General features: G+C 40.8%; 1 protein-coding gene across 3 annotated transcripts in view; it reads right to left on the bottom strand.

Moving 5' to 3' along the window:
• The window catches only part of SNX14 (sorting nexin 14), a 91805-nt gene that overhangs the window by 11751 nt on the left and 59461 nt on the right, over positions 1-20593 (bottom strand). For all 3 annotated transcript variants that reach the window (XM_039532545.1, XM_039532543.1, XM_039532544.1), the window contains 9 exons: positions 18706-18907; positions 15089-15172; positions 14865-14965; positions 14518-14629; positions 12351-12391; positions 12069-12188; positions 7960-8083; positions 7009-7173; positions 5733-5828 (listed from right to left, as the gene is read on the bottom strand). In XM_039532545.1, the coding sequence (XP_039388479.1) occupies positions 5733-5828; positions 7009-7173; positions 7960-8083; positions 12069-12188; positions 12351-12391; positions 14518-14629; positions 14865-14965; positions 15089-15172; positions 18706-18907 (1045 nt within the window). The remainder of the gene's footprint in view (positions 1-5732; positions 5829-7008; positions 7174-7959; positions 8084-12068; positions 12189-12350; positions 12392-14517; positions 14630-14864; positions 14966-15088; positions 15173-18705; positions 18908-20593) is intronic.

Here is a 20593-nt window from a genome sequence, read left to right as displayed (position 1 = left end):
AGAAACTTTTTAAAAGAGGGGAGAAAAGTTTTCCCTTTGTCTCTCTGTTGGTCTCTCTGGGCTGGAGACGGGGGCAGCTGGAATGCTGTGTAAAGTTTGGACCAGGTATGAAAATAATCGTCCATACCTAGAAGAATTCATTGGGACAGGGAATGTTTAGATAAATATAACCCTAATTGCATCTCTTTTATTTTCTGTAAGTCTTGTGGACTCCTCTGTGCTAACCCCAGAGATGCTTTTGTTTGCTTGAAACCTTTAAGCTGAACCCCCAAGAAAGCAATTTTGGGTGCTTAATTTTTGGAATTGCTCTCTTAAAATCTAGCAAAAGCCTAAGTTCCAGATGTATTTTCTTTCTTTTTGTTTTTAAATAAAATTTACCTTTTTTTAAGAACCTGATTGGTTTTGTGTCTTAAAAGATCTGTGCAATTAGCTGGTGGCAACAACTGGGTTTCCCTTTTGTTTGTTTGCTTCTCGGCTTCCCCAAGGGAGGAGTGGAAAAGATGAGGGGTTTCAGGGAAAACTTCCCAAGGGAGTTTCTCCAGGATTTGCAAGAGGCAGTTTTTCACATGGGTGGTGGCAGCATTTACCAAGCCAAGGTCAGAGAAAAGCTGTAACCTTGGGGGTTTAATACAAGCCTGGAGTGGCCAGTATTAATTTTTAAAATCCTTGCGGGCCCCCACCTTCTGCACTCAAAGTGCCAGAGTGGGGAATCAGCCTTGACAGGTGTGGACCAATGTCTCTGCAGTTTTTTCCTCTTATTGCAAATCGGATAGGATCCAAAGCAGAAAGGAAGGAGGAAGGGGAGTGGAACACAGCTAGAGACCATACTTCTCGAAGAACCTCAGGCTACAGGTAAGTAACTCATTTCTTTGAGCGCTGGTCTGTATGTGTATTCGACATGTGGGCGATTGGTAACCAGTATTCAAACAGGACAGGTGGTGTGAAGATGCAGTTACTATAGATGTCTAGAATACCGCTGTCCCAACAGCTGCATCTGCCCAATAGGCCTGGACTAAGGTGTAATGTGTCAGGTAGGAATGGAAGTAGCATTTCTCCAAATGCTTTGCAGCAGGCAGCACCAAAGCCGGCATGCTCCAAAAAAGAAACTTCATAGGCTCCATGACCGTCTCATTAATAGGGAGGGCCATTCTCCCAGGAGCAGATGGCTGCAGGATATCCAACAATTTATGGATATTCTCCTGCAGGGAGAATGCCCAGGGAAGAAGCCACATATTGCAAAATGTCATGGTAGACCCTGAAGTCCTCAGGCACCAAAGGAGAGGAAAAGCCAGGCACCGTTCAATTGTCTTGAGGATGAAGAAGAGGCAGTTAACTGCACCAGATCCCATTCTTGGACTGGTGGGCCTCGATTTGAAGCCTCCCAGAGTTCTCCCAATGGAAAGGCTCACTGGTGCCTGAACCTGTGGGAAGTCAACATCCCCCACCACAGACATGCCTAGTGATCTCGCCTTGGAGCGAGATGAGGAGTGTGACCACCATGACCAAGGAGCCTCCCACAAATTCAATGGAGGCCACTGGGCATAATGAGAGGACATTAGTGGCCAGTAGGTGCTAGGGCACACTGCCAATCCCAGTACACACGATGCTCCATGAATGGTTCCCAATGAGGGCTACATGATGGAGAATGGAAGGAGGAAAATCCCAACCTTGACACCAAGTCGTCTCGGGTTTCCAGGGATAAAAATAGAGCCAGCTCTGAGGATGTGATCTACTAGTCTGATTCATCTGTCTCCCAAAACCAAGGAGGGACTGGCACTGATAGTAGAAACTGTACCGCCAACACCAAGTACGCCTTTGTTGTTTCTGGTGCTCAGAGTGGCATCAGCCCTGAAGTCAGCAGCAGTACTGATATATCTGACAATGCCAAAGTGGAGGGTGATGAGTGCTATCACGGTAACATCGGTGGTGCAAGATGGTGCATGTAACCTGGAGGGTCTTGATTGGTCTTATGCGACCTTTTCCTCAGTGCACTTGATGGGGAGCAGCCCTTCTCCAGGGGGGACTTACTGATGCCAGCATGACCATGTGGAATTTTGATTTGCAAATAAAGATATTCAACTGACATAGGTTGAGAATAGGTCTCCATTCTCCTTTTTTCTTGGGAGCTATGAAATATAGGGAGTAGAACCCTTTGTCTTGATGTTGAGGTGCAACTCATTCTAATAGAGTGTCTACCTCCCAAGACAGGATTTCCTTTGAGAGTAGTCCCTGAGGAGGGGCCAGGAAGAGAAAATTGATAATGTAGCCAGAGTGGATGATCTCTAATACCCACTTGTCTGTTGTTATTGCGCTCCGGTTGTGGGCGAAAGGGGCCAGGTGGCAGTTTGGAGCCAGGAGGTAAGTAGGAAATTACATCAACAAGGGTACGCGGTTCTCAAGCATCCTGTCAAAAGTAACTCCTGGTTGGTGGGTGAGATAGAGCAGCTGCAGCTGAAGTGGAGGAAGTGCAGAGCTGGGTCTTTGTACTCTCTGCTCATTCCATGGCAGTTTGTAAGGGAACTGGCGGTAGAACAGCTGAGGGAGAGTTCTTGGCTTATACACCTCTACCATGCCATAATGCGACCTGATATAACACGGGTTCGCATATAGCGCGGTAGCAGCGGGGCTCCGGCGGCGCTTTAACGGTTCCAGGGCTCTGGCTGCTGCAGGGAGCCCCAGGCCCTTTAAATCACCATGAGAGCCCTGCTGTCACTACCCCGGGGCTGCAGCAGCGGGGCTCAGCTGGCGATTTAAAGGGCCCGGGGCTCTGGCTGCTTCAGGGAGCCCCGGACCCTTTAAATCACTGCTGGAGCCCTGCTTCCACTACCTCGGGCTCTTTAAATCACCGCTGCAGCCCTGCCACCGCTATCCCAGTATAACGCTGTTTCACATATAATGTGGTAGGGATTTTTGGCTCCCCACGACCGCGTTATATTGGGGTAGAGGTGTACTCCTGTTTGTGGTATTTTCTCTTTGGAGCTGGGATATAAATACCAAAAGGGCGGAGGGTTGTCCTGGAGTCTTTTAGCAAGTAAAGACTTGTTAGTCTTTTCATTGAAGAGATCAGACTCAAAAGACAAGTCTTCAATACTATTCTGGACATCCTTGGGGAACCCCCAGAAGTGGAGCCAAGATTCACACCTCATAACTATTCCTGCAGCTATAGCTCTAGATAAGGTATCAGTTTCATGAGGGCTTGGAATTGAGCCATGTCCTCCTGAGGGAGTTTGTCTTTGAGCTCCAAGAATTTGGAGTAATTTGTGAAATCTATTTTGCTAACAGGGCCTGGTAGTTAGCGATTCAAATACCTTCCTCTCTAGAAGGTCAAGACGTTTAGCACCTTTCTCTGCAGGGGGTGCCTTGGTGTTTTCTAGCCTGGATTTCACTGTAGCAACAGAGAAAAACTGTGGCTACTATTAGAGAGTTGGGACCAAGGTGAGTAAACAGAAACTGCACCTTTAGCGAGTATAAAATATCGCCTTTCAGACCCTTTTGGGGAGAGGGGCGCATAGGAAACAAGAGTATGCCAAACTACCTTGGATGATTCCATAATGGCCTTGTTTATTGAGAGAGCCATCCAGCTTGGGCCAGAGGGCTGCAAGATATCCAAAAGCCAATGCTGCATAACATGGATTGCTTCAAGAGAAATCTGGCACTTAGCCACCACCCTCTGCAAGACCTTTTGGTATTGTCTGTAATCTTCAAGCAGAGATGGTGCAGATGGGACAACTGCCTCATCAGGTGAGGAGGATGAAATACCTATTGGTACCTGTGGATCTGGATTGATTTCCTCCTCTGCATACTCAAAAAGAGCCAACTGGTGTCAGCTAGGAGGAGAGGGTGCAGTAGGATTCATGTTCAGATCTGGAGTGCCTAGCATAGAGATCCCATGGTGCCCAATAGGACCAATATGAAGAGTCAACAAGCTGGGGGGGGACTGCAAGGCATTGGGTACCATCAGTCCCCTAGGCTGTCATATCCGGGTGGAGAATGGGTCCAAGACCTCCTAGAGTCTGTGTCCAAGCTAGCCTCCCTATGTGTCAGGAACATCAGATTCTGATGATGAGAAGGTAGGTTCTGGTTCCACTAGTGATACCAGTGGATGAATGTGCCAACTTGTGAATGGGAGTATCCACTTCTCTTCAAAGGGGTTTCTTCCTCTGGTGTCAAGATGTCCCTCAGGAGGGCTGGACTCAAAAAGACAGGAGATTGAGGGTAAGGTAGGGTGAAAATATCCTCTAGAGAGGTATAGGTTTCAGTCCATCCCAGGGCATGAGGTGTCCGAGTGATCAGGACTGACTGCTCCAGTGCCTCCAATGTTACGGTAGTCAATGGATCCTTCTGCGAGCAAGTTACTACTGCAGAGTTCCCAGTTGGTGTCAATAGGTGCTGATCTTTTGTATAGCTGTAGCCACAGTTGGTACCAATAGATCCTGTCTCCTAAACACCTTACCCTCATGGTTGAAAGGTTTAGGTGGACCTAAGTCTTTAGGACCCATGCATTAGCACTCACCTGACTGGACAGAGTCAGGGAGACATCCTTTTTTGTAGGAGCATATCTGTCTTTGTGTTTATGAGAGTGCCCCTTACTTGCGTGAGAGGCCCAAGGCATTGATTCCTTGGGCTTACCAGCTCTGGCATCTGCTCCTGAACTCTTGCTCGGAGGAGCACCACTCAGACTGAGGCCAATGAACCAAGGGATCTCCTTGGCCTGGATCCTACTGGGTCTCATGGCCTTTTCCAAGGGGTACTTCCTCAGTCAAAGTTCTCATGCCACATGGGTCTGGAGAGAGAAGGAGGGTCAGATGCTGCAGTTGGCAGAAACGTGAGCCTCCCCAAGGCAGTAAAGGGAGCAATGGTGTTCATTGTTGACTGAGAACAAGCAGGGTCAGAAGACTGTTCCTTAAACCTCAGGATTCTGGGCACAGTACTTCTCCCCAGGAAGATGATCCCTGAGGCAGGGGAAACTAAACTATACTAACTAAACTATAAACACACTAAGAATACTAAAACTATGTACAATTATATGTCCAGGTTTTTGAGTGACGATGCAAACATAGCTTTGGACACAGAGGATTCCAACTCAGGCCATGCACCTGTGTAAGAAGGAACTAGCATCAGTTTGCACCACCCCATATATCCTTGATATGGAGCACAAGAGGAACAAGTATTCAGGCGCAGACCAATGAATTCTACTTGCTAGAAATCTCCAGTATCAGGCACATGGAGCTCATGCATACCCAGGTGCAGAACACACAGAGACCAGCACTCAGAGAACTTAAAATTACACTTGCAATGAATTATTATTGGATCACCTCTAATCACAGGATTTTTTTCCTAATTTATATAGGGACAGTACAGCTGACATGAGATTCTTTTTCAGGTTTTCACTGCAGCCCTGCTTTTTACCCAGTTTTCAGCTGGGCCGAATGATATACAAAGAAGTGGAGATCAGTGTCAGACTCTCAGCTGGTTTAGATCCCACGCTCCTCCTGACCTGCACGGTGTCATTTATCCATTACACCAAAGGCCTAGGGGTGCAAGTAACCCTCGTTAAAACTATGAATGTTTGAAAATGAAAGTCTCATTAAGCAGCAGCATTTTAGGCAACTCTTTAAAATCTCAGTCAGATAACTACTTTATGGATTGGAAAGTTAGCATGAATGTTATATTTGAGCTAGGTACCTGACTGAAGGATTAAAAAGCTTATATAGGTCATATAAATGTGGAACCTGGAATGTATCTCATCATTTCTTCAAAGGTCTGCTTTGCTCGTTTCTGTTTATCTTGAAGAGAGCGAGGTTCAGTATTCTCACAAAACACAGCATCTGTAACAACCAAAAGAACAAAAATGGCATTTAGGAGTTGGCTTTCAGTAAAGTCGTACATTGTGTATGTGACTAAAAACTGATAGTAGGCTTCTGAATGATGTCTTCAGAATTAGATTTCTCTTTTCCACATGATCTTAACTGGAAGTAAGTTCTAACCATGCAAGTTAATAGCCTGATGTCTTCTGGTCTTGTTCTGCTCAGATCCAGAAATACCTTATCTGTTTGGAATACAATATAGTGTTTTGCCAACTCATTTCTTGTGTTAAGCCATTTTTAAAGAGCATCACAATTCTGCAGCAGCACACAATTCTGACTAAATTCCACTGTAGGTTAATTATATGCTGCTTAACTATAATTCCCCTGTACTTATAATTGTATAAAGATATTCTTCACATTATGTCAAACAGCCCGGCAGTACTGATGGGGCCTATTGCAATGGCCATAATTACTACAGAGGACTAAAATATTTACAGCATTCACAAGCACCTACCACTTTTGGTTTCAGTCACTCAAAGCTTCCTCGCTTTATTTTCAAAAAGAACAGGAGTACTTGTGGCACCTTAAAGACATTCACAATACCTCCTTGGGAACTGTAATTTTCATAACTGGCCTCCACCCAAGTTATTTTCCTAAATGCGCCAATTTTGTTCAGTCTACAGTCAATTGGTACTTGTTAGCTAGCAACTGTGGGCTTCATTTTCTCTGCCTTCCCTTCACTCTTATAATAAAAGGGAAACAATTAAAAAAACCTAGCATTTATTTTCCAAAAAAAGATTAAGATACAACACACGCTTTAGGAATTTCCTACACTCAATATATCTACTGCATCACTAGCTCCATCATGTTGATCATCCATCTTTTAGTCTTCTTTTCCTTGCTCACTATAAGCGTTAGTGGATTATTGTTCACAATACTTAATTCTATAATAAAATATCAAGGATGTGCAACAAAACCAAGTTAACACTGTGCAGAAACTGACTTTTGGAATCTCTTGACTCATTTATGTTGTGTAAGTGTTCTTTTTCACATGTGGCATTATATCGTTTGCAAAGCACTTTGGGTTGCTCACAAAAAAGGTGCTACAAGTCATCAATATCTTATTAACAAGTACCACTGCAGTTTAAACATGTACAAGAAGCACATGATAAAATAAGTATTTGCATGACTTTTCACTAACCTCTCAGGAGTGTTATCAGTGATACCAAGCGGTGCTCCTGAAACAGCTGTTCTAATTTGTACTGTAGATAGTAGTCTGTGTACATCTCCAATGTGTTTTTGAAGAGAATTCTTCCCCCCATCAAGAGGTGATGCAGCCAGTCAGGAACACGGAAAACAACTCTACCTGCAAAGTTATTATTACACATAATAAGAAAGCTCCCATCATCATGATACCTTGCTTTATTTCTTTAAAAGTGTGCAAATTGATATTTCCAAAAAAGAGAGAGCTAACTTCATGCAATCTGACCCCATTCCCCCTACCCTATAGCAGATCCTTTATCTTTTAAATCTGTTTGTGTTACATTTACTACAAAAATACCATGTGTTGGTATTATTTATTTAAATTAGAGTGGCCACAGGAAGACGTGGCCTACACCTCAAGCAGCTTACACTCTAAATACAAAAACAAAGTGTGTGGGGAAGGAGGAGAAGAAAGGGATACAACATGCAAGCAGAGTGATCAGAGTGATACTGCTACATTTGTGACACCCTAATAGTAAGAACTTTAAAAACAGGATAGCGTCCCTAACTGGCATCTTCCTTGTTATAACAAACTGTAAACCAGGGGTTTACAACCTCTGGCACGCAGCTCGCCAGGGTAAGCACCCTGGCAGGCTGGGCCAGTTTGTTTACCTGCTGCGTCAACCGACTGCGGCTCCCACTGGCCGCGGTTCACCGTCCCAGGGCAATGGGGGCAGCGGGAAGCCGCAGCCAACACCTGCCAATGCGGTAGGTAAACAAACTGGCCCGGCCCGCCAGGGTGCTTACCCTGGTGAGCCGCGTGCCAGAAGTTGCCGACCCCTGCTGTAAACTTGAGACAAACTTTTCAAACAGCACGTTAATCAAACACTCTGAACTTTCGCACCTCTGTTATACTTCATACCGAGTACAAAGAGAAATAATTTCTTACCAACATACATTAAGTAGTCATAGACTCCTTCTACTGTTATCATCTCTATAAAGTAGTTCTGATTTTGTCTTCTCTCTGTATTCTCAGAGCGGTTTGCATTGTTCTTGAACAGATCATTGAAAAGCTAAAACAGAAACATTACATCTTGAAAAACAAACAAAACTAGAGTAAAAACCAGGAGTAGGCAACTTATGGCACAGGTGCCGAAGGTGGCACGTGAGCTGATTTTCAGTGGTACTCACACTGCCCGGGTCCTGGCCACTGGTCCGGGGGCTCTGCATTTTAATTTAATTTTAAATGAAGCTTCTTAAACATTTTAAAAACCTTATTTACTTTACAGACAACAATAGTTTAGTTATATATTATAGACTTATAGAAAGAGACCTTCTAAAAACATTAAAATGTATTACTGTCACGTGAAACCTTAAATTAGAGTGAATAAATGAAGACTCGGCACACCACTTTAGAAAGGTTGCCAACCCCTGGTAAAAAAAACAATCAGTACTACTAAGTTCAGACTGGTCAAGATTTTCAATGGAAAAGACTTTAAACTGTTTTTCAGTGGAAAAATTGATTTCAATAACGAAATTTTTAAGAGAAGATGTTTGTTTTCCAAAGAAAATTTCAATATTTTGTTGAATGTTGTAATAGGGTATATTGGCCCTTTAAGAGTACAGGGGGCCAAAAGACTCCATTCCAGGGAGATGGAACAAACAAAGGCCCAGGAAATGGAGCAGAGGAAACAGTCCTCGGAAATTAGGAGTTCTCCTGGGGTTTCCCCACCATCCACTGTTCCTTTACGGGCCTGAGGCTGTGCTCCCCATTCTTCCAGCCAATCGGGAGGAGCTCTTTGGAGGAGGGCAGTATATAAACTGCATTCTCCCTCAGAACTGAGACGACACTGGCCAGAGAAGGAAGCCAAAGCCAGAAAGCTAAACACTAGGGAAAGCTATGAAAAGTGACCCTCTGAAGAGTAGGCTGTAGCAAATGAAGAGCTCTGCATGGATGGCAGAAGAGCCAGAGATAAGTGTGAACCTATGAATCATAGTGATGGACATAGCTCTAAAAACAGCTGCGGGGAGTCTGTAAGGGGCCCCAACAAGGGAGAACGGAGGAAGGCTGCTGCTGCAAAGGGCACAGTGGCTACAAGGGACCACTCATTAAGCAGCAGCCCTGTTACAAATGCCTCCAAACCAATATATTGCAGCTAAAAAATAAAATATTTCAATTCAAAACGAGCACTGCAGCCATTTATGGGAATTGTATTTTGATTGCTTTATGCTCTCACTCTCCCCTCTGGGTCTGGGTTCACTGGAAAAACTACACTTCTCTTTTGTGGCCTAAGAGAGTCTCAGATAACTTTAAACAATTGCTTTGGATGTTTTAAACTAGCCCCTTTCAAATTAATCACTAGAAATAGCAGGGACCACATGTATAAGAGTGCCTTAAGACAAAATGCAACTTTAGTCTTTGGAGAATTACTTGAAGAGTGATAAATGTATTAGAAATACTAAAGAACCAACTTATGACTATAAGTAAATATAGAAAAATCAGTAAGATGTCTTACTATGGTATAACTGGTAGGCCCCAATACAAATAATAAATCATCATAACACTTATCCATGTCAATTGCTTGCAAGACTGCAAGTGTACTTTGTGTTCATTACATTTGGTAAATATGAGCCTATAATGCAATGCATTGACAAAAAGAGCTAATATTCTGAGGTATATTAACAGGAGTGCGATATAGAAGACACAGGATGTAATTGTCCCACTCTACTTGGCACTGGTCAGGCCTCAGCTGAAGTACAGATGTGGACAAACTGGAGAGAGTCCAGAAGAGAGCATAAAAAGTAAGAGGTTTAGAAAACCTGCCCTACGAGGAAAGACTGAAAAAAACGGGCATGTTTAGTCTTGAGAAAACATGACTGAGGAGGAACCTCATAACATTCTTCAAATATGTTAAGGGCTGTTACAAAGAGGACAGTGATCAATTGTTCTCCATGTCAACTTTGTGTACTCCCTTCAGTGATCAGCTTAATCTGCAGCAGCAGATATCTAGGTTAGATTTTAGGAAAATTTTTTAATTATAAGTAAGGCTGTCAAGCGATTAAAAAAATTAATCATGATTAATTGCACTGTTAAACAATAGAATACCACTTATTTAAATATTTTTGGGTGTTTTCTACATTTTCAAATATATTGATTTCAATTACAACACAGAATACAAAGTGTATAGTGCTCACTTTAAATATTTATTTTTTATTACAAAATATTTGCACTGTAAAAAAAGTTTTTTCAATTCACCTAATATAAGTACTGTACAAATGTCCAATTATGTACAAAAAAAATAACTGCATTCAAAAATAAAACAATGTAAACCTTTAGAGCCTATAAGTCCACTCGGTCCTACTTCTTGTTCAGCCAATCACTCAGACAAGCAAGTTTGGTTACATTTGCAAGAGATAATGCTTCCCACTTTTTGTTTACGTCATCTGAAAGTGAAAACTGGCGTTCGCATGGCACTGTTGTAACTGGCATCGCAAGATATTTACGTGCCAGATGTGCTAAAGATTCATATGTCCCTTCATGCTTCAACAACCATTTCAGAGGATACGCATCCATGCTGATGACGGGTTCTGCTCGATAACGATCCAAAGCAGAGCGGACCAATTCATACTCATTTTCATCATCTGAGTCAGATGCCACCAGCAGAAGGTTGATTTTCTTTTTTGATGGCTTGGGTTCTGTAGTTTCCGCATCTGAGTGTTGCTCTTTTAAGACTTCTGAAAGCATGCTCCACATCTCGTTCCTCACAGATTTTGGAAGGCGCTTCAGATTCTTAAACCTTGGGTCAAATGCTGTAGCTATTTTTAGAAATCTCACATTGGTACCTTCTTTGCATTTTGTCAAATCTGCAGTGAGAGTATTCGTAAATCAAACATGTTCTGGGTCATCATCCAAGACTGCTATAACATGAAATATATGGCATAATGCGAGTAAAACAGAGCAGGGGACATACAATTCTCCCCCAAGGAGTTCAGTCACAACTTTAATTAACGCACTTTTTTTTTTTTTTTAAACAATCATCAGCATGGGAGCATGTCCTCCAGAATGGTGGCTGAAGCATGAAGGGGCATACGAATGTCTAGCACATCTGTCATGTAAATACCTTGCAATGCCAGCTACAAAAGTGCCATGCGAACGCCTGTTCTCACTTTCAGGTGACATTGTAAATAACAAACAGGCAGCAGTATCTCCCATCAATGTAAACAAACTTGTCTGTCCTAGCGATTGGCTGAACAAGTAGGACTGAGTGGACTTGTAGGCTCTAAAGTTTTACATTGCACTCAAAAACAAAAAACAGTTATGTAACAAAAAAAATCTACATTTGCAAGTTACACTTTCATGATAGAGATTGCACTACAGTACTTGTATAAGGTGAATTGAAAAATACTATTTCTTTTATCATTTTTACAGTGCAAATATTTGTAATAAAAAATATAAAGTGAGTGCTGTACAGTTTGTATTCTGTGTTGTAAAAGAAATCAATATATTTGAAAATGTAGAAAACACCCAAAAATATTTATTACATTTCAATTGGTATTCTATAGTTCAACAGTCTGATTAATCATGATTAATATTTTTAATCTCAGTAAATTTTTTTTGAGTTAATTGTGTGAGTTAACTGCGATTAATCAACAGCCCTAATTATAAGGATAGCTAACTGCTGGAACAGGTGACCCAGGGAGGTGTGGAATCTGCATCACTGGAGGTTTTAAAGAGTAGGTTAGACAAACACATCAGGGATGGTCTAGGTATACTTGGTCCTGCCTCAGTGCAGGGAGCTGGACTAGATGACCTCCAAGGTCCCTTCCAGCCCTATGTTTCTATAAATTATAAAGACTCCAATCCATCCAGGGATAAACATGGAGGTCAGCAGTATCAAGATGAATGGATGCTGGAAAAAAGGAAGAACCTCTACCCACCAACCATAAGAACAGACAATAAACATAGGCAGTCAAACTGTCATCTTTACAGCTTCTCCCCTTTACTCTTCACATTCTCAGGTAAGGGTCAGTATTTTCCTCTCTGTAAATTTACTGCACCTTCTTGTTGTTTTCAGAAGTGGGACTGAGAATTGTAAGCTCTGGTCTACTTGGTTTAGGCTTGGGAGATTCACAGGAGTTGATGAAATTCATGATGAATGGCTCCAGATGCTGACCTTTCTGAAATTAAATACAGAGTGAACAGTGATAGTTAAATAGTTTAAAAAAAGTGACTTTCCAAACTAAAATTTGTGCTGAACCAACATGTAGCAACCTGTCAGTGGACAGTTAAAGATACTAAATATAGTCCCAGCTCAGGCTACTGACACAGTATATACTCACCTCTTTCATTAGCTTTCCTGGAACAGATTTTATAATTTTCCCTACAATTAAGAACAAAAAAGTATATATTACCATATGCCCTTCTGAATATCATATCTGATATCTATTAGTATCCCTCTGCTCTCCTCTTCTATCCCACTTCCCCTTATCTGTTTTGTCTATTTAGACTGTAAGATCTCCACGGCAAGGCCCGTCTTTTACCATGGATATATTTGCTGGGGCATTTAAGAGCTACTGTAATACAAATGAATAATAAGCCATGATATATAATAAGCTATATTAAATTATAAATTTCACTGAAGTGACGCAAGAAAAAAATGAGACTGTGTGTAGGTTATGTGAGTCTGAAACAGATTAGCTGACACCACTGACATCTATTGCTTCATTTTAAGTATCATTGCACAATCTTTTGAAAGAAACAAATTACTTTGAAATGATACGGAGTGCATAGAAGAAAATTATGACATTTTGGAGGTATCGGACTTAAAAAAAGGAACTGAGTATGTGATACCTATCAGCAAAAGATATTTCAAATCACAAACATATGAGAAAGTTCCCACATTCATAAAGAAATCAAAGTTCCATAGATTTTCCTCTGTAGTTTTCTAAAGGACCATGGAGAGATGAACCACCTTATCTCCATTAGTGTGGATGAGTGGCATGTGACGGTAAGAAAAAAAAATAGCAAGAATCATCCTGAGGGTGGAGGGATAACAGGGACACTACGAAAAAAACCTAAACTGTTCAATAATTTAGGTGCCAATGATTTTTCTGTTTGAATGATCTGGATAAGAATAATTTTTCAGTTCTAGTCACTAATGATTCACCACCAGTTTTTCAACACCCATTTCCTTATTCTCTGCAAGCCTTTATCACACAGAAAAGTCCTAAACCTCAGACTTCTGAGACAGTATTTACTCTCCTCTTCCCCAGTAATAAGAGTCATCCAGTCTGCAGATATTTTGAAACGCACAATGTTGCAAGTTCAAGAAAGTACTCATGTTAGAAAGGATTTACAGGATTGGAGAGACTGTAGGCCTATTCTTAAAAACTACCCACATTAACCTGAATAAGAATATCAAACGCACAACAGAACAGTTTAAAGGTAATAAAAATGAAAAATCTATTTTAAATATATAGTTTAAAAGTATTTTAAAATTAAATATCAAATTCAATAATTACGATTTTCTTATCTTTAAATATTATAAAAGGGAAATTTAGGGAAGACATTATAAATTATTATATCAACATTTCACAAGGTTTCTGGTGTGTGGATCTCTCTCACTCTCAACAGTCTTAAAATTACTAACCTCTGACCAGAAACCTTGTGAAATGTTGAGGATTTCTACTTACTAAAAGCAAATGTATGTTTGGGGAGGTATGGCACCTAGCTTGGGACCAGATAAGACATGCCTCTTCAGAACACCTGAAACATTCACCCACCATACAAATTTGTTTGGACATTTTGTTATATCAATAGGAAAAAAACCCATTACTAATGAAAGAGATGCTCACAATTGCCAAAACATAAAAAATGGGCCTACAGCTAAACAGGTCATTAGCAGAAACACAAATTACCATCTTGTTTAACTACACAGTACACTGTGTAGATTTTAGGACACCATGTTATACAATACACAGACCCAACATTAGTACACAAAATGACATTAATTCTGGCAGTTCTCAAATGAACTTAAATAGGGCCAACCAGCTAACATTCAAAAATAAGTTAAATCAATACACTGCTTCTATCAACATTAAAAAAAACCCAAAGAGCTGCTTCTTGGACTGATTCTTGAAAAATCAAATCTGGGCTAATGCCATTCATCATCTTGAATTACTTGAAGACAAAGGATCTGATCTCCATGAGCAATGGATTTTGGAAGTACTGGGCTTAGATATTCAGAAGGCATCCATATGCAGACTAGATTTTCCAAAGCTTCACAATACTTTCCCTCCTGGGAATGGAGAGGAATGTAAGCATCAAAAGATTCTTGGAAAAATGACTGGATTGTAATAGCTGTATAGCAGAAGAGACATCACATTTCACACACCCAGAACTTATAAAAGTTCAGTCTCAGTATTAATGGGCCCTCACTTAATTTGGTGCATCACAGTTTCTACAAGAGCGCTATTTACCAGAATAAAGAGCAACTATGTTACCTACCAAGATTTACATCAGGCAACATTTTATCGAGAAATTGCGTCTCTCCACCATTGGGAGACAGAAAGTCAGCCAAAAGCTGGCTGTTACTCAGCTCTGGATGTTGCAGAAGTTTCTTTGGGGGACATAAAAGAAAGAGTAGATGAAAGAACATTCTTAAAAACTAGGTTCTCTATAGTAACAACAACAGATGTTTAAAACAGTGCTATGGTATCCTAGAAATTATACATTCATCCAAATACTTTTTAATTTTTTATTACATTTGGGAAAAAATTGGCGTGTTAACCTTTATAAGCTTCACAATTACACAATCTACTTAAAAAACTGAACGACAGTAGATCGTCTTGTACCTGCAGGTACTCCTGAAACTCTTCCCTCTTTGTCTTTAAGAATTCATAGTTCTTTGGACCAATGATCCTTTTTGATGGAAGTTGAGCATCAGTAAAGGTACCTATTAATTAGTAAAAAGTCAAGCAGATTCATTTATTCTTAAAACCAAAAAGAAAAATTTTAGTATCTTAAATTTCTGCTCAATTCTAAAAAGCAATCACTGAAGTAGGAAGTGAAAACGTACCATGAAATTCTGTTAACTTTGACTCAAGCACATAAAACTCAAGGTATCTTCTATAGACAGACCAGCGTTCAGGTTCATGTCCAACTGAAAAATACACATATTGGAAGTAATACAGGTTCCTACACCCACCTGGGAGAGTAATATAGTACGCAACAAAGAGTTAAGAACAGCAAATATATCACAGAGTACAGAGGAAAAACCCTCAAATGTGTAAGTAATCAGTACTGCCAGTATTATAAAACTACTCTAGCCACACTTAGCTCTTTAAATAACTTAAGTACAGTAACTCCTCACTTAAAGATGGCCCAGTTAACGTCATTTCATTGCTGATCAATTAGAGTACATACTCGTTTAAAGTTCTGCAATGCTCCCTTATAATGTTGTTTGGCAGCCACCTGCTTTGTCCACTGCTTGCAGAAAGAGCAGCCCGTTAGAGCTAGCTGGTGGGGGCTTGGAACCAAGATGGACTGGCAGCCCCACTATCAGCTCCCTACTCCCCTAAGTTCCCTGTGCGGCAGCCACCCAGCAGGCTATCAATTACCAGCAGTTAAGCTGTCCCTCCTCCCACTGCTATGTGCTGCTCTTGCCTTCTGCCTTGGAGCTGATCCTGGGAGCCTCCTGCTTGCTGTGCAGGCGAGGGGGAGGAGGGGTGCTAATGTCAGGGTGTCCCTCTCCCCCCCTGCTTACCCCATCTCCATAGAACGGGAGGGGGGACATGACAGGGCTCAGGACGGAGGGAGCTTGCTAGCAGCAGCTGCTGTCTCAACTTGCTGATCTACTTAAAAAGGCAATGTACTTAGATTGGGGTCAGCGTACTTAAAGGGGAGATACACATCTCTCTCACACACACACACACACACACAGTGTCTCTCTCTCTGTCTCCCATGCTGTCTCCCCTCCCTCCATTTGTGCTGCCTTGTAGAGTGTGAGGCTACGCTGACAATAAGTTAACCCTTGAGGGCTCAGACGAGTGCTAGTTCATCATTCAGCACTAAGGCATTCCCTGGGAAATATTCCACCCTCTGACTCCACCACCTCAACCAAGCTTCACAATCATCATTGCTGTGTACAGTATTAAATTGTTTGTTTAAAACTGTGTGTGTGTGTGGGGGGGTGTCTTTTGTCTGGTGGAAAAAAAACATTTCCCTGGAACCTAAGCCCCCCATTTACATTAATTCTTATGGGGAAATTGGATTAGTTTAACATTATTTTGCTTAAAGTCGCATTTTTCAGGAACATAACTACAATGTTAAGCAAGGAGTTATTGTAGTGTTAAATCACATGAGCAGCCCAAGGCATGGCTGGTAGACAGGCATGCTACTATGAAGGAAATCTGTATCTAATTCAAGCTTGGGTCTTGCTAATTATCTTCTCTCAGTACAGGACTCTTCCAGTCATCTCCACCAGCTGTTTGTCAAGTGCTACAAACAGGAAGAAGCATCATTAATGCCAATTTTCATTTCTCTAAAAGGGGAGTTAGATTTTTTTCTCCCCAAATATGGATGTTTTTCAAAACAGATGCAGAAATCCTTGGTTGCAAATAGTTTAAATTTATTTCTGAGTTACCAAAAAATTTAATTTGCATAAGAAATCTACTTTAAAGTTTATAAGAAAAAGCCATGTTCCTGCTCTGGAACGTTTAATAGTAAATACCTATTTGTGCACTTGTAACGGTGTCCATCTGAAAGATACCTGGGGACTAACAAATCTAGACTCAGACTTTAAGGTCAGAAGGGACCATTATGATCATCTAGTCTGACCTCCCGCACAACGCAGGCCACAGAATCTCACCCACCCACTCCTGTAACAAACCCCTAACCTATGTCTGAGCTGAAGTCCTCAAATTGGGGTTTAAAGACCTCAAGGTGCAGAGAATCCTCCAGCAAGTGACCCATGCCCCACACTGCAGAAGAAGGCAAAAAAACCCCAGGGCCTCTGCCAATCTGCCCTGGAGGAAAATTCCTTCCTGACCCCAAATATGGCAATCAGCTAAACCATGAGCATGTGGGCAAGACTCACTGCCATCACCCAGGAAAGAATTCTCTGTAGTAACTCAAATCCCACCCCATCTAACATCCCATCACAGACTATTGGGCATATTTACCACTAATAATCAACGATCAATTAACTGCCAAAATTAGGCTATCCCATCATACCATCCCCTCTATAAACTTATCAAACTTAGTCTTGAAGCCAGATACGTCTTTTGTCCCCGCTACTCCCCTTGGAAGGCTGTTCCAGAACTTCACTCCTCTAATGGTTAGAAACCTTCATCTAATTTCAAGTCTAAAGTTCCTAATGTCCAGTTTATATCCATTCGTTCTTGTGTCCACATTGGTACTGAGCTTAAATAATTCCTCCCCCTCCCTGGTATTTATCCCTCGGATATATTTATAAACAACAATCATATCACCCCTCAGCCTTCTTTTGGTTAGGCTAAACAAACAAAGCTCTTTGAGTCTCCTTTCATAAGACGGCTTTTCCATTCCTCGGATCATCTTAGTAGCCCTTCTCTGTACCTGTTCCAATTTGAATTCATCCTTCTTAAACATGGGAGATCAGAACTGCACACAATATTCCAGATGAGGTCTCACCAGTGCCTTGTATAACGGTACTAACACCGCCTTATTTTTACTGGAAATATCTTGCCTGATGCATCCCAAGCCCGCATTAGCTTTTTAACGGCCATATCACTTTGGCGGCTCATAGTCATCCTGTGATCAACCAATACTCTGAGGTTGTTCTCCTCCTCCGTTACTTCCAACTGATGCGTCCCCAGCTTATAACAAAAATTCTTGTTATTAATCCCTAAATGCATGACCTTGCACTTTTCACTATTAAATTTCATCCTATTACTATTACTCCAGTTTACAAGGCCATCCAGATCTTCCTGTATAATATCCTGGTCCTTCTCTGTATTAGCAATACCTCCCAGCTTTGTGTCATCCACAAACTTTATTAGCACATTCCCGCTTTTTGTGCCAAGGTCAGTAATAAAAAGATTAAAAAATGATTGATCCCAAAACCGATCCCTAAGGAACTCTACTAGTAACCTCCTTCCAGCCTGACAGTTTCACCGTTCAATATGACCCGTTGTAGTTTCCCCTTTAACCAGTTCCTTATCCACCTTTCAATTTTCATACTGATCCCCATCTTTTCTAATTTAGCTAATAATTCCCCATGCGGAACCATATCAAATGCCTTACTGAAATCAAGGTAAATTAGATCCACTGCGTTTAAACAAAGTACTATTCAAGAAAGAGTGAGTGGAGTTTGAAATATATTGCTGGTACATTAAATGGAAAACACATTCAACGTTTACCAACACGAATCACAATATTAAAATTTTTGTGGGGAGGGAGGAATTCCTAAGCCTTGGTTTGAATTCTGAATAGACTGGACTCCTTTTAGAAGTAATTTGTCACAAGTTCCAGATAAGAAGTGACCATTTTTCCTTTATGCCGACATTACCAAAGACTTAAAATTCATTAGTAATTATTTTGATGCTAAAATGTGTGTGTGTAGCACATCAGAACAGTCAGATAAATAAAACATACTAGAACAGACATTTTGAGCTACATTTTTAAGTAGTTTTATTTAATCACAAGTAGTCCTACCTGCCCTTCTATCGTTTCTCTCCACATCAATACAAAACACAGGAATTCTCTCTTTTCTCTCCTTCCTTTCAAGGGAGGGATCATCAAAGAAGTCCACATATGGAATGCAAATTTTCCATGCAGCAAGGTTGCGTGGTGTATTGGGAGTGCTAACAGTCTCCACAGGAGAATCATCTTCCATAACCATAATGCCTTCTTCAATCTGCAGTGAAAGATTTAAGCATCAAGACCTCCCTGATCTGATTTTTAGTATAGGGCACAATTTTTAATTTTGAAGAACATATAGAAGATCAATTTTTGCATAAGAATTATATGTGATCAGGAGCAAAGACAACATATAAAAAAAATTCTGGAAAGGGGCATGTTTGCATAGATACTATTTTTAGATCTTCTGTATAAAAATCCCTAGACCTGCAGGTTTGTTTGAAGGTAAAAACAAAATTGTTAATAGTTTCTCAGGTGTCAATCTACTATATCACCAGCTGACTCATAGCATGTTAAAGTTTCTTCCTAGCTCTTGTGGGAGGATGAGGCATTTCAAGTACAATATGGTATAAGGCACCATCAAGTTTGGTAAATCCATCACCAGCCAAAACAAAATAAAATAAAATATTTTAAAGATTCTGAAACATTAAAGGCCTTATACCAAAGGTTACATCTTGTTACTATTCCACTGATTGACTTCAAAAGCTACTTATGATTCTGTCAGCCGTGTTTGGGGCAATCTCTTAGCTGTCTGGCATTTGGCATAGAAATTAAAAAGTGTGAGCAAGAAGAACAACATTTAGATACAGTGTGGTATGTACACTGGGGAGAAGGGGAAAAGGCAGAAATAGCTTTCAAAAGTCAATTTGTGTTTCTAAAATCTTAACCCTGAATAACACAGCAAAAATGAGAAAAGCTAAATTTTAGGGGAGACTATTAGGTAGAACTGGGCAACATTTTTCAGTTCAATTTCTTTTTGCTGAAAAAAAAATACAGATTTAGGTTGACAAACGTGAATTCATGTCCATTTGTTTTTGGTCAAAACAAATAAGAAAATTTTCAGAAATGCTGATACATTGGGGATAGATTCACAGGGGGATTTAGGTGCCATTTGCAAAAATGTGGAGGTGCCCCCTTATGCCCAATTTCCCAGTAGTTAGAGAAATCATCTGGATTGTGGGCGACCCAAGTTTGAAGCCCTGTTCTGTAGCAGAGACTGGAACATGGTTGTCCCCTCTCCCGGGTGAGTGCCCTAAGCACTGAGCTATGGAATCATTCTCAGTCTGGCCCAATAATTCTTCAATTATGTTATACAAATTGGAACAGCTTCAACAGGGGAGACAGAGAGAATCACCTAAGAATAACTAATAGCTTGGAGGTTAAGGCACTCACCTGGGATGTGGAAGACCTGGATTCAAATGCCTGCTCTAGAAGACCACCTTCTCCTCCTGTTTTATGAATCTAGCTCTTCATTTCCTTCACTTTTATTTAAACAGTTAAAAATGCCTCAAACAAAACATTTTGGAGCATATAAAATGACACTTTTCTGACTTTTTCAATATGAAAAAGAAAAAAAAATTAAAAATCGGTTTTGGTTTGATTTTTTATTTTTCATTTTTCAGAAAGGCCAACAATCCCCCCCAAAAAAGTATTTGTACAGCTCTACTATTAAGTATGGCCAGTTGATACATTTGGAAAAAACACATCTTTACCAAAGGCAAATACAGTTTTTAGAAGTCAGTCATGTCTTCCTAAATTGTTCAACCTGACTGCTGCTGCCAGGAAGCAAACTGAGGCCTGGTCTACACTACGCGTTTAAACCGGTTTTAGGAGCATTAAACCGATTTAACGCCACACCCGTCCACACTAAGAGGCCCTTTATATCAGTATAAAGGGCTCTTTA

The sequence above is a fragment of the Mauremys reevesii genome, linkage group 3, assembly GCF_016161935.1.
Source record: "Mauremys reevesii isolate NIE-2019 linkage group 3, ASM1616193v1, whole genome shotgun sequence".
Taxonomy (NCBI): domain Eukaryota; kingdom Metazoa; phylum Chordata; order Testudines; family Geoemydidae; genus Mauremys; species Mauremys reevesii.
Note: the sequence above shows the minus strand (reverse complement) of the source record. Positions and strands in the feature narration are given on the sequence as shown.